Consider the following 13,262-nt stretch of genomic DNA (forward strand, 5'->3'; position numbering starts at 1 on the left):
ATACACAGGAAAGCAATTTTCAGAGTTTCATTACAATAGTTGTTCCTCATTTGTATCATTCCTTGCCACATCAGAGTTACCTCCAAGCACAGTAACCAAACTGCTCAGCCATGCTTAGTACATCTGCCAGGCACAGACATGCAAGCTGACTGCTCAACAGCAAACAGAAGTGGAAGCACGTATTATCAGTTATTCAAAATGTCAGAAGTCTAAAAATCGTCTTATATCATATATTTTATAGACCACTGTATCTCAAAAGTCACCCTACGTATACGCAGATCAACTGAGGTACCATATCATGACACACACAGCCTCCTCTGGACACGAGGCAGTAGTGCTAGAAAAGACCCAGTAAAGTACAACTTCCTCCAGAGCCTGAAGAGGAACGTAAGGTTCCTGAGTTTCATCAGCAAATGACTCAGATCCAAAGGCAAACTGTCCAGTCTCGCTCTAGTGATGGAAGATGGCAGACTATGACACTCGTTATTTCAAGCAGTAAATGTCAGGATGACGAGACTAAAGGTTCTCAACATTTCGGATCAGTTAGGCAGGTGTCAATCATATATTGATCTTGCTGGAATACAGTGCACACAGCACTTATGTATCTACACATCCACAAAACTCGTATATTGCATGCCAGCTGCTTTTGATAGATACACGTAAGAAGTGGAAATGTAAATAAAATTAAATCATGCTATCCTGCAGAGTGCCAAATAGGAAAACTTGCTCATGCGTTTCACTTCTGTCATTTAAAATACACATAAATCCTGTTTCCAACTTTCTCTCACTCTAGTGACATTTATGCCCAAGTGTGTACTATTCCTTTACAACATCATTTCAAACTAGTAAGTCATGCTCATTTAAATAAAAAATATTAGAGTGTTGAATGTCCTATAAGAGATTAGTGATCTACAAATTCTAGTATTTTAATCCCCCAGAGCAGTCAGTATTCAATGATTCAGCAGAGAATGAAAATATAAAAACAATTCACCCAACTAACTGTGAAACGGAGAATTCAACTGATTCCATGCAGGAACCATCCAAAGCTCACACATCAGATAAAATTTGCTCTTACTTTTGTCAGCGTACTAATTCAACAAAAAAAAACCTCAAAAGAAAAAAAAAAGGTTCAGTATTTTTACTCTCTTCTCTGACAGTGAATTCCAGCTAAAGGAAGAAGTTGCACATGATGTGTGGATGGTTCACAAAAGGGAGAACGGGAAACAGCCCTAGGAAGGAGGAAAGATGTCAGAATAGTATTAGAATGATACCAGCAGTTGGTAGGGAACTGAAAAGCTGGCTAGTCATGCCTGGCTGCTGAGACTATTTTAAGCTCATCACAACAAACTGAAACACATATTTCTCCTTCACCATCCAAAGCATTAGTGTGTGACAGAGAGTCGGGTAAGTGACTCCAAACTCTTGCTGTGGATTAGCACTTACTCCTTTTCCCCCTCTTTGCAACCCAGTTCAGAATCCAAAAGCTCCATTATCCTAACTGCCAGAGCTGCAGAACTCCAACGGAAAATGAAGGCACGCGGCCTTCAGTCCTGCTACTTCTTCACTTGCAACGCATGTTCCAAAAATGCTATTTGACTGCTTTAATAATGCTTGCAGAGAAGGGGACCTGATTTTCAGTGGTCTTCTATGAGGCATGGTCATCTATATGTCGATTCAAGCTGTGTACGTGTGCACACACACAAGCACTCGAGGCCAGCTCTTTTTTTTTTTTCCCTCAGCAAAACACGGAAGTACATCTATAACCTGGCTGGCCTGTACACGTGGTGTATGACCATAGAAGGGGCAGGTACACAGCCAAAGCCCTCCCTTCCTCAAGGTCTTATCAAACACTACTGGTGGCTTCCAGGAAGGAAGAGGAATAGGAAGGCTGACTGAGAATGCATCTAAGAACAACACATCTTGAAGAAAAACAAGCCAACCCACAACACAAAAAAACAGATTACTCTTTACATGATCCTGTTAGCTTGAGGAGGCCCTGAACCCCTGGATCAAGAAAGACCAAAGACCACTGTCCAAAGGCAGTATCACACCAGAAGGCTTCAGTGAAAGCACACAGCTAAGCGAAAGTGGCGGGGAGTGCCAGGTGGCAACTCTCCAGATTTCGGGCACAGGAACAATAGGGAAGCCAATGATGATGTGGGAGCTGAGATGTGAGTATCGAAATGTCTAAGGTGAAATTGCCTCATTGCAGAATCCTGAATAATGAGCTATGAAGAAGAAACAGATATTACATTTTGTCGTTATGGACACCAAGTAACAAGCTATCTGTGCAGGATCTTGTCCAACATCTACAGCACACCAGTAGCACTTAACTTTTATAGACCTCATTATCTGCTTGTTTATTAGCAGAAAATAATCATTCCTCTTCTCAAGGGTGCTGACAGTCTTACTAATTGCAATACATTTTGAGATCATCAAAATAAATACCACATACAAGTAGAAAGCATAGTGGTTATTTTTATAAAAGCATTTATTAATCATCAAGATTTGGTTGTAACTTACTTAATTCCCAGTCCGTCCTTATTTCGGAAGATAAGGGGAACTCTGAGAGCTTCTCTTTGCACATACTCGAAAGTAAAATCTGTTTGAATAATGAATAAAAAAAATCCAAAATCAATTACAATGGCATTAGCAACTCGCACTACATTTTCTCAAAATGCTCCCCATTTCCCTTTTGTCACCAAAGAACTCCACTAGCACTTAAAGAAAAATATAAAGAGAATGTATACTTTGGGTCCAAACCGGAAACCAAATGACAGACAATGCTCTCCCAGCTGCTCTCTATTTTTCCTGTTCACTGATGCACATGAAATAGAATCCAGACAGAGTTTGCCAATTAAGGTCTGGGTTGAAACACCCAGGCTGTAATGAAATACCGTATTAACAGTTAAAAGATAATCCTAACTAAATTACTACAAATCAGCCCACTACTTTTGGGCAAATGAGGAGTTTAAACTGTGTGTTTAAGTTTATACATTATACATTTTAAGCTATACATTTCTACTTAGGAAAAAAGATGTTTTCTTGCGAGCACCGTCTGAGTATAGCAGAAAGCCCTGATTCTGTGAACACATTTTATTTTTATGTGAGCGTTACTATTACTTTCAACTGAATACTTTTTTTTAAAAAAATTAATCAGGAACGTAACTGCAGGAGCTGACAGAAATCTTACACAGCTCCTGGCACTTAGGGACATGGTGAAAAAGGAATAGTTTTTGTGGGGGAGTTAAGTATAACACACAATCAAACTGAAAATTAAACAGAAGTTTGTTAACACTGACCAGTCTCACCGTGTTGCTTCACTCTGAGGATTACACAGAACTGGCCTTTCTTGGGGATTTCGTTATGCAACGGTCTGATACAATAGGAGTGATTTGGGGATTAAAGAGAAAGTTACAAGGCAGCGATTTGGGTGAGCTGTGCCTACAAAACCCCACACTCCATTTGGAGCCTTCTGCCACAGAGAGAAGAGGAATTCCTGCAGTGGCCACGTACTGTTTCTATAGTTCTGCTATTCCCCCTTTCTTACAGGAAAAAATGACTTTTATATACAAACACTGTTTGACTTCAGCACTACAGAATACAGCACACACTGCCAAATACATAGACACTTTGTGTATTATATTCGGGTACACACAAGTAGTTTAACTTCTCCAAGATTCAGCCAGCAACGTACATGCTTCCTGGGAAAGCACGAGAACCTCAGACTCCAGCCTGTATCGGTGATGTTTCTCTGCTGTACAAACTCGTAGTGAAAGAAATAGGGGAAACAGAGGCCAAGCTCCCATGCCTGTGGATGTATTTCCCTCTATTTTTACAACTTTTTCCTTGCTGTATTCAGTGGTAATTATGACAAGTAGGGCTATAATATTCCTACTTAAAGTTACCAAATCAGAGCACAGGAATTACCCATTTACAAAAATATTCAAATTACAGAAACTTTATTGCTACTAGTCTCAACATAAGTGTAATGAATACTCCAATTAACTAAGGTTATCAAATCAGTATTTCTGTACTAGAGAAATCTTCATTTCTCATAGGTGTTCCCATTAAAACTGTTTTGGTTTTAGGTAAGCAAACAAATAAACCACAGATGTTTTTTTAAGGACACTCTCATCCAAGACAAAGTCAACAAACATCAAGAATAATATCGGTGGGAGAAGCAGAGGCAGCTATATAGCCTGGCAGACTAGAGAACAGGTAGCTATGACAAACTACATTCAAGCCAAAAATCACACCGCTGCCTTGCAGCATCTTGAGGAAAAGCTCCAACCCACATTCCTAGCAAAAAAAAAAAATCAAAGAAGAGTTATCATTAAAAATAAAAACAAGGACATGGGAAATAAAAATAAATAAATATATAGCTCAACCAATTCCATGTGTTCCTATAAACCGACTTTTTTACTGTTACTAACCACTGTCATTGTTTTGCCTCACTTCAATTCAACTCTTGGATTTATAGAAAAAATAAGCCAATAGTAAAAATAAAACCAGAGCAAATAGGAAGGGAGACCCTCTCTTGGTAATGCCCCAACAAAGCATCTAAATCCCTTGTGGGGTCAAACAAAGCAGGCACAGACCACAACAAAATAACAAAAGACACTTATTTATTTTCAAGTTCCCTAGAAAGGAGAAAGCTACCCAAAGATTTCAGAGCTGCTGAGCTAGGGAAGCTGTGGATTGTATTACAGTTAGTATGTAGCAACTGCAACCACTGGGAAGATGAGGGCAGAATGCAATCATTTTCTGGAAAATTAATTAACATTTTCCAGCTAAAAAATAGGTGTTTGTGTTTTGTTTGGAGGAAGAGGGGTCAGGGTTGAGCTTATCTCCTAAACAAATACCTTCCTAAATAAGATAGGTATTTAATTTCTCCACCACATTAACTTTTCTAAAAGGAGCTTAAAATGCTCATGTAAAACTAAGCCTAGGGGAGAAAAGGAAATTTTCTAAACTAGATTAGTGGCTCCATAGTTATAGCCATTTCAGGAGGATCACAGCCCAAACTAGTCCTTCCTGAGAAAGCTGGCTTAGACAGGGAGTCCTCAAGAAGGCCGAGCTTTGGTGATAACCATCTGGGATTCAGGATCCGTTTCAACAATGCTGCAGTAAATAAAGGTGACTCGCAACCTCCCCTTGGCCCGTTTGATTGCCGGGCAAACCTCTCCCCTTTCCCTTCCTGCCGGGCAGCCCTGCTGCAGAGCTGCGCTGTCTGCCTTTGCTTACCGCTCCGGGATTGAAGTCACCTGAGCAAACCAAGTGATTTCGGGGAAGGGAGCGTTGTAATTTAATATCTGATAGAAACACAAAGAACTTATTGACTTTAAAGTCTCCGACCCTGGCGAACAGGCTCATCAATTGCATCCTTTTGCAAAAGGGGTCCTGGATTCAAGAGGGGGCGGCGGGGGAGCAGGAATCACCGCCGGCTCAGCGGGGGCTGGGCTTTCTGCCTCTCCTTTGCCAGCACCTAATTCCTGAACACCTCGGTGCTGCGCTGGGGTCACGGCAGCGGAGCACGTTGGAGGTGGGGGGAGCGCAAGGCGCTGCCATCCATCACCACGCCGCCTCCCAAGCACCGTGGCGGGGCAAAAGCCGTCCTGCGGGTGCGGGGGTAGCCGGGGCAGCCCCCCGCGGCGGGGCGGGCTGCAGGGCCCCGGGGCAGCAGCCGCCCCCCTGCCTCCCCCGCTGCTCGGCCCCGCCGTCGTCACCGGATCCCCGGGCAGGGGGATGCGGGCGCGAAATACGAACCCAGGCGCGGAGCTACACGTGGAGGCTCCGGCGGCGGAGCGAGCCCGAGCTGGGCCACCGCCCCCCCCCGCCCCCGGGCTGTTACCTTTCCCGTCCATGGCATGTACGAAATCCCCGTGATACATTTTACTCTTTAATTTCTCTTCCAAATTGAAACTCCTGATGCTGACAATTTCCTCCACGTCCGAGAGGTCCTCGTTCTCATCGTATCGCCTTCTGCCAATAGATCGCTAGAAAATAAAACAAAACAAAACAAAAATACCACATTGTCCGGAAAAAAAAAAAACCATCGGGGGCGGTGGGGAGGAAAGCGCCTGGATCGTGCAGGACGATTTGACAAACAGCTTCTGGGGGAAATCATTAAGACGGCAAGACACAAAATGAACAAAACCTGAACCCAAACAAGCCACAACACAGCTGCGCGCACCACCTTTTCCATCCCGTGACACGGAACTAGACACGAATAACAGGTGTTTGGCTGCAGGAAAACTCAAACTTGGGCTGCTGGGCAGAAGCTGGCGTTGGAAGGCGAGCAGGAGACGGGCGTAACTCGCCGAAAATTCACAAGCTCCAGCAGCGATGCGTTTTGCAATCCCGTAAAAAAACCCTGAACGGCAGCCAACGCTCGTTAGCGACCGGATCTTTTTTATTATTATTATTATTTTGGCACGTGAATACAAGATGATTCCCCGGGGAAGGGAAGGGGGGGGGGGGCGAATCACTTAATCTGATGCCCAGCAACCAGGTTTCGGTATTTACATAATCCGAGTGTTTCCATAGTCACACCGGAAGCCGCGATTTAAAAAACACATCGCTTTATGGAACGCCGCGATGGATGCGCAGCCCCCCCCGCCCCGCACGCTGCTCCGCCGCGGCCCGAGCCTGCGCCCAGAAGCGCGGGGGGGTCCGCGGGCGACGGGCAGCAACGAGTTAAATCTTGGTGGGGGGGGTCAGGGGGAATAGGCCCGGCGGAGGCCGGTGCCGCTCCCCCGGGGAAGTGGCGGCGGGCGCGGAGCCGGAGGCGGCGGGGCCCCGCGGTGTGCCCGGCCGCACGCCGCCGGGCGCGGGGGACAGCGGGCCGCGCACAAAGGTAGGTCCCCCCGGTGGAGGTGGCGGAGGGCGGGGGGGGGGGGAACCGATGCACCAGCTCTCCCTGCACAGCCGCCCCGGCAGCCCTGCACACCCGCGCGGTGGATCAGCACAAACCCTTACCCACAGGAGGAAAAAAAATATATTATCGTCCCACCCTCTCCTTCCCCTCGGTTAAATTCCACCCCCTTCCCCAGCGTTTAACCGGCTCTCTTGCAAACTAAGTCGCTCTGCTGCCTCCGTTTTACATGCATTTCTCCCTTTGCAAACAATTAAGCAAAATCAATTAAAAGGCACAAATAGGAAATAGACAGAAGCCAGCTACACACCAATCTTCTTCCAGAGTCTGTCTCTGCCTCCATTTTTTTGGAGAGTTTCATCACTTAATTGTCAACAGTTCCTGTCCTGCATTTTTGGCCCAAATGGGGAGGAAGAAAAACAAAAGCGATCCAGGTCTCTCTAAAGTTTTGCAATTTTGCACCAGCACTTTTTTTTTTTTGGGGGGGGGGGGGGAGAGGAGGGGGAGGGAAGGGGAGGGGGGCGGCGGCGCTGCGTTTTGCAAAGTCCTAAGGAACCATTTTCAGGCACTGCGTGTGGAGCGGGGGCGCAGGCGTCGCAGTGCCCGGAACGTAAACAGCGGCGGGGCCGGGGCGGCGGGGCCGGGGCGGGGGGGGGGTGTCCGGGGGGAGCGGCGCGGTACCGGCGCTGGGCTGGCCGCCGGCCCCGCCGTGCCGGTGGCGGGTCACGAGTGCGCGGCGGGCGCGGTACGCAGGCGCGGAGCGAGGCGGGGTGGGGGGGGACACCGCAAAGGCGCGGACGGTCCCTGCGTGGGTGCGAGCCGCGACCGAGCGGGACGGGCGCTGGAAGTGGAGCGGTTGTGTTTACACGGGGGTGGGTTCAGCGCCGGCTGGCCAGCCCCGCGTTGGGAACCCGGGCGCGGTTCTGGAGGGCTCCTCTGAAGAGTGGGGAACTAACGTAGCAAACAGGGGAAAATAATCCCGTACTACACGGGTTTGCGGTGAATTATTGTTTGGTTAAGCCGTGTGATCTACACACACTTGGCCTCGCTGCGCTCCTCTGCTACACGTGCAGCGAGTACTTGGGCAAGGTAGCCCTGCCGAAGGCAAACACCGGCTGGTGCGTAATACGCTCCAAGGTCTGTGCTTATATTTGTACTGTGAGAACAGGTTCTAATATCTATAATGTATTATTCGGTGTTAAATAAAGCAAAATTGCCTTTGTAATATGCATGTAGAACAGGTAGTTAGAAATCACATGAGAAAGTTGGTAAAAAGCGAATAAAGTAGCTACTGATACAAAGAATCTTAAGTATGAGATACTGCGGGTTCTGAAGACTATCAGAGGGTTTCCTTTCTAGAGCACCAGTTCACATCTACTCTTATTAAATTGATGCTGAGCAAATACTGGGACCATCTGATGGCAACAGTAGGGTCAGAGCAGGTTTTGAACAGCCTTCGGGTTCCAAAGTGTGGCTCCTCTCTGAAGTGACATCCTTTACCTCCCCTCCACACCCCAAGAAAGGGAACATCAAAGAAGTACCTAAACCCAGGGTCAGGGGCTGGTGGCTTCGACCATGCTCCTCTGCTTTGCTTTTTGTAATTTTTTGAGATGGACGTTGAGGATAAATGTTTCTACCTTTAGTACAGTACTTGTTCACTGTTGTCTCTCATGGGCCAGCAAAACTTGGGAGTGCTCTGACCTAACCAGTGCAAATCTCGGAAGCGAATTTCAAACTGTCTTTCCATGGCTTTAATTCTGAGATCAGTTAAGTGAGACTGAGTAAGATATTTTCCTTTACTATTCCTGTCTGCTGCTACCAGCAAAAACATATTCATACAGCATCCAGTTGCCCTTTGCATACCTAATGAATGACGTTCTAGGTACTATATGAAATGTACTAAATATTATGCAAAAGAGAAAACATGTTCAAATTCAACTTTGCAGGCCTCACTGCTCACCTCTTTGGAAAGATCCCTATTTATTGAACCATGACGTGGATAAAGGCAGGAGAGGACAGAGTTCTAATTTAGGATTTAAGGCAGTGAACTTTTTCTGCATCTGCCAGTAGCTGTTTGCAGAATCATGAAAAATCATGTAATCTTTCTCTAACATCTCCCTATTTGCAGGTGATTGAACTTTATTATCATATACAAGTCTTGTATAGGCTCTAGACTGAAGTGTGGAGTCCAGATGTCTATTATAGCAAGTGCATTATTAATCCGTAATCCTGAGAAGTTGCATGCATATGTTGACCTTTCAGCCAAGATTACTCAAAATTAAATGCATGTGTACATCTGTAGGTTTGAGGCCAGAGTTCTTGTACAAGATAAATGGATGTTACTAGAGAATCATCAGACAAAAACCACATAATCCATCCATTCCACAAAAGTCTGCCAAAAAAAGACAGAACAGAGCCATAAAAGAAAATCAACTCATTTTTCTAAATATTTTTTTTTTTTGGACATGAACAATCTGAGACTCTTGGTGTATCGAGCAAACCCACCAAGGACTGTATTAATCACATACACCTGGAAACACCAGAGCACATACTGAAGTATGGAAGTAAATATGTTTCAGAAATATCACAATTTTAATCTATAGATCTCCAAAAATAGAAAACACGTTTTTAACCTTGTTTTAAGACAGAAACTATTCCTATTAAATTACAATCCATTTTACCATTGAAATAATACTGTAATCTGTGTATTAATAACAAAAAAAACCTGTCTCAGACTTAACTGGAAAAAAGAAAGGGGGGGCAGTAGGATGTAGATGATGAGAATATCCACAGCTGCATTAGGATAAAAAAGTTTAGAAGCAATATTAAGCCCTTGTGCTTCAGGACACAGGTTAAGTGCTGGCAGATGAGGGTTAGGGCTCGTTTCCCCTCCGAGCAGGTCATGCCGCAGGTTTCCAGCAGTGCCTGGAGCCGGGACCCGTCAGGCAGGGCTGCCGCAAGGCTGGCTTTCTTCACAGTCAAAAATATGGGGAAAAACACTTCAGATACTGTGAAAAGGGAGAGGTGATTGAGAAAGGGGCTAGTCTGAACTGTATTAAGACCAAAACAAAACCCAAGAACTTTTGCTGGATGTTAATGTAACTTATTTAAGATCTAATAATGACAATGTGCTGTATCCTGACCTTGTTAGCTTTAAAGTAGGAGCTGTCATTTAATTAAACTTGTATTGCAGGGCTTGTGCTAAAATAAGAACTATAGTGCTGTGCTTGGGAGGGCTGTATGAAGAAATGGGTTAATTTCACCCCTACTGAGCTTTCGTATATAGTTATTTCCCATTGGATAGAATGGACTGAAATAAGCTTAAAACGTCCTTAAAAATACCTTTTATCCTCTAAGACATTACTATACATTACTTTGGGTTAAGACAGAAGACTAGATATTCAACCATTTCATTGTTTTACGAAGGAAGTTAAAAATTATGCAGTTTTTCTAGACATGACTGATAAAATCTTTCCTCTGCAGAAATTCCACCAACTAAACTTTAAGCTCTGCTTCAGATGAGATTTGCAGAGGTGCTTGCTTTAACCTCCTCGCAGCTTGGGACTGCTGACGATTTGCCTTTGGCAACTGCTACTTGTAATGTGTTGTTTTTAATGCACATCTACCATAATTTCCATTTTGTGGTAACCTGATTTGGTTTTGCTACAATAACAGGAACAAATGGACGTGATGATTTGCATGTGAAGCTGGAAATACGTTTAAGAAAAACTGCTATGCAAAGGGTAGCACCTTTGCACGCTCTGTACCGTATCACATTAATCATACGGTACTCAGGGAACCTGTTCCCATTCAGCCCTCCTACAGAAAATACAGAAGTACATTTTTAGCAGAAAAAAAATTATGACTATCCTTGTGACAGCGTACAGATTTCTCAGGGCTTTCTGGAAAGAAACTTGGACTTCTGCCACCTGCTCCGATTGTGTTCATGCATAAATGATCCAGAGAATGGGTTGACATTACCTCTAATTAGGGGTAATAACAGCCTGCCGCTGAAAGAGCCAGTTCCCTTTCTTTTGCATGTATGTCCCTCATTTCTCCTGCATTAGGTCTAGTGTTCATGCAGCCACAGGGTAAGTCAGTTCGGTGACCTGATCCAGCAGAAAACTCACCCGTTAAGAAAATATATGTTTTTCACTAGGTCAATTCACTGAAGCTCTGTAGCCATTTGATGGGTGAGATCTACAGGATGGAGAGGAGAGTGGGGTGAGATGAAGGAGGAGTGCAGGACTACACCCTTTTGGTGGCCTTCCGCAACTGCACTGATCAGAGGTAACATCAAACCACGGCTTTGAACTCCAGCAGGATTTCAGAACTCCCTGAAGCATTTCTAAGAGTTAATTAAGCATGACTGACTCTTTTTGTTTCAGCTAACTCTGGAGCGGCAGTATAGAGGTATGTAAGAATGAGTAATTACAGTTGGAAATAAAAGAATTTATCGTGTTTAGTTTGTACCTCAGAATGGAGCTGTAAAATGGAACATAAAGGGGAAAAAGGGTCACTGCTGCAGTCCTTATGTTTTAGTTGCAGAAGGCGGCTTGGTCCTTAATTTATGTTTTCCTATTTAACAAACCAATTTTTTATTTCTGATAGGAAAGGAAATTATGGTTATTTCAAAGCTACAATGCTGGGGGGCTTGGAAGCTTAAAATTACACATGGGTTTGGTTTGCAAAAGTGGATGGGATGAGATTTCTTTACTGATTCAGTAGGTCCTTTTCCATACTGTTTCCCTGAATGAAAGATGAGCTGAACAGCACATCAGTGTGCAATATTGTATCTTTCAAAGCCCTTCCCGATAAACAGGAGCAGGAGCAATGGACAGAAGAATAGAGAAACTGAGTTCAAAGAGTCTATTTTAATACAACCATGTAGAAAGACACTTGAAGTCCTTCTCAGCTGTATGTCTCTTGCAGGTGGTTTGGGGGTTTTTTTTTGAGAAATCTGATTTTAGGGAACAGGGTCAAGACCCAGGTATTATTTGTGCAGTAGTACTTACCTGTGATGTTACAGTTCAACCATAATTTTGCACAGAAACAAGAAGAAATAGTGAACAATCAATCTTGGTTATGTACATAAACATTTTTCATAGCTTATGAGCAGCAATGCAAAATATTTTTAAATGTATGATTCCACAGAAACTAAACGACAGAGTTAAATGTTTGCATGAGATGCGGAGGAAATTCTACATTACTGTTTTTTGACGGTTACCATTTCTCCCAAGTTAAATGTGGTAAGGAAATCACAATAAGGTGGTTACTCATTGCTTTGCAATGTGGTGCTCAGACTTAGCCTGAGGCACCAGTGGGAGACAGAAAATGCTGATTGCGGTGATGAGGTCTTCTGGGTTTTTTAAAGAATTAAAGCACGCTGAACAAAGGAGTATTTTTATAATGCTAACTTATGCTGGGCTTTCACTCAAATGGATCCTAGACAGTAGTACTGTCACCCATAAAAGAGAAAGAAGGTGGCAAACACTCCATAGAGTCACTTATACAGCAGCAAAGGCTTTTACGGAAAGACTGTAAGTCCAACTCATTCTTCTACAGAGGTGTTTGAATGGCCCTGTACATAAAAATCTAACCAAAAGTTGTTTATAAAAAGAAGACGACTCCGTTTATTTCCTGAGAAGGAATGAGATCAAATCTACATAGTAAGAAACGGTGGCTTCAGGGAATGCCTCTGAAGATTTCCAATCGTTTTTTTATTGGATGCTTCAACTATGTCATTTTAAAAAGAATGCCATGTAAATGAAAAGCATTAAGTGACCTATGTTGGTATAGATTGTTATCACCTTTGCTCTGCATATGTAAATGAACGACCTTGCAAATCAGAGAAAGGTGCAAAAGAGAAGAACAAAGAAAAAACGCTAAAGACTGTGGCCATTTTTCCTACTTGTAAATAAGGTGGAAAATTTCAAAGCCATAGAAAATCAGCAATGCTTTTGATTTCTAATGGAACTAGCATTGCAGTGATTGAGCTTGTATGTGACCATCCATGTGCCTGTAAATAGTAAAAGTATCCTTGTACAGTATTATTTATATTGTTAAAATCGTATTTTTCTTACTAGAAATCGATAGCAACAGGTTTGTTTCTTACATGTCCCTTTATTCTCTAGACCCACAGGTTTGAGGTGGCACAAGCACTGTATTAAGTCTCACCTTTTCAGAAATCATCTTCATAACCGCGCCATGAATTTGCTCTGGAGTTCTGCTATATGCCTCCTTTTGCCCTCTGTAAAACACAGAAAAAATAAATTATGGTTTAAAGTGTTTGCATGAACATGGTAATAAAAAAATCTTTCAACACTGGCATACATATCTGTTGAAACGTTCTGCTTAATCAACTTTTATCAACTGATTGCTGATA

General features: G+C 43.7%; 1 protein-coding gene and 1 long non-coding RNA gene across 3 annotated transcripts in view; one reads left to right on the plus strand and one right to left on the minus strand.

Moving 5' to 3' along the window:
• Nucleotides 1-7,270, minus strand: part of KDM2B (lysine demethylase 2B) — a 110,883-nt gene extending 103,613 nt beyond the window's left edge. For both annotated transcript variants that reach the window (XM_068412445.1, XM_068412446.1), the window contains exons 1-3: nucleotides 7,188-7,270; nucleotides 5,855-5,999; nucleotides 2,524-2,602 (exon numbers count right to left, since the gene is read on the minus strand). In XM_068412445.1, coding sequence (XP_068268546.1) covers nucleotides 2,524-2,602; nucleotides 5,855-5,999; nucleotides 7,188-7,238 — 275 coding nt within the window. In that variant the 5' untranslated portion in view covers nucleotides 7,239-7,270. The remainder of the gene's footprint in view (nucleotides 1-2,523; nucleotides 2,603-5,854; nucleotides 6,000-7,187) is intronic.
• LOC137669954 (uncharacterized) lies at nucleotides 6,619-13,211 on the plus strand. The gene is made up of 4 exons (XR_011049199.1): nucleotides 6,619-6,859; nucleotides 11,037-11,167; nucleotides 11,266-11,290; nucleotides 13,012-13,211. It is a non-coding gene; the product is annotated as an uncharacterized lncRNA (long non-coding RNA).
• Nucleotides 13,212-13,262: the final 51 nt, after the last annotated feature.

The sequence above is a fragment of the Nyctibius grandis genome, chromosome 14 (genome assembly GCF_013368605.1).
Source record: "Nyctibius grandis isolate bNycGra1 chromosome 14, bNycGra1.pri, whole genome shotgun sequence".
Lineage (NCBI taxonomy): Eukaryota > Metazoa > Chordata > Aves > Nyctibiiformes > Nyctibiidae > Nyctibius > Nyctibius grandis.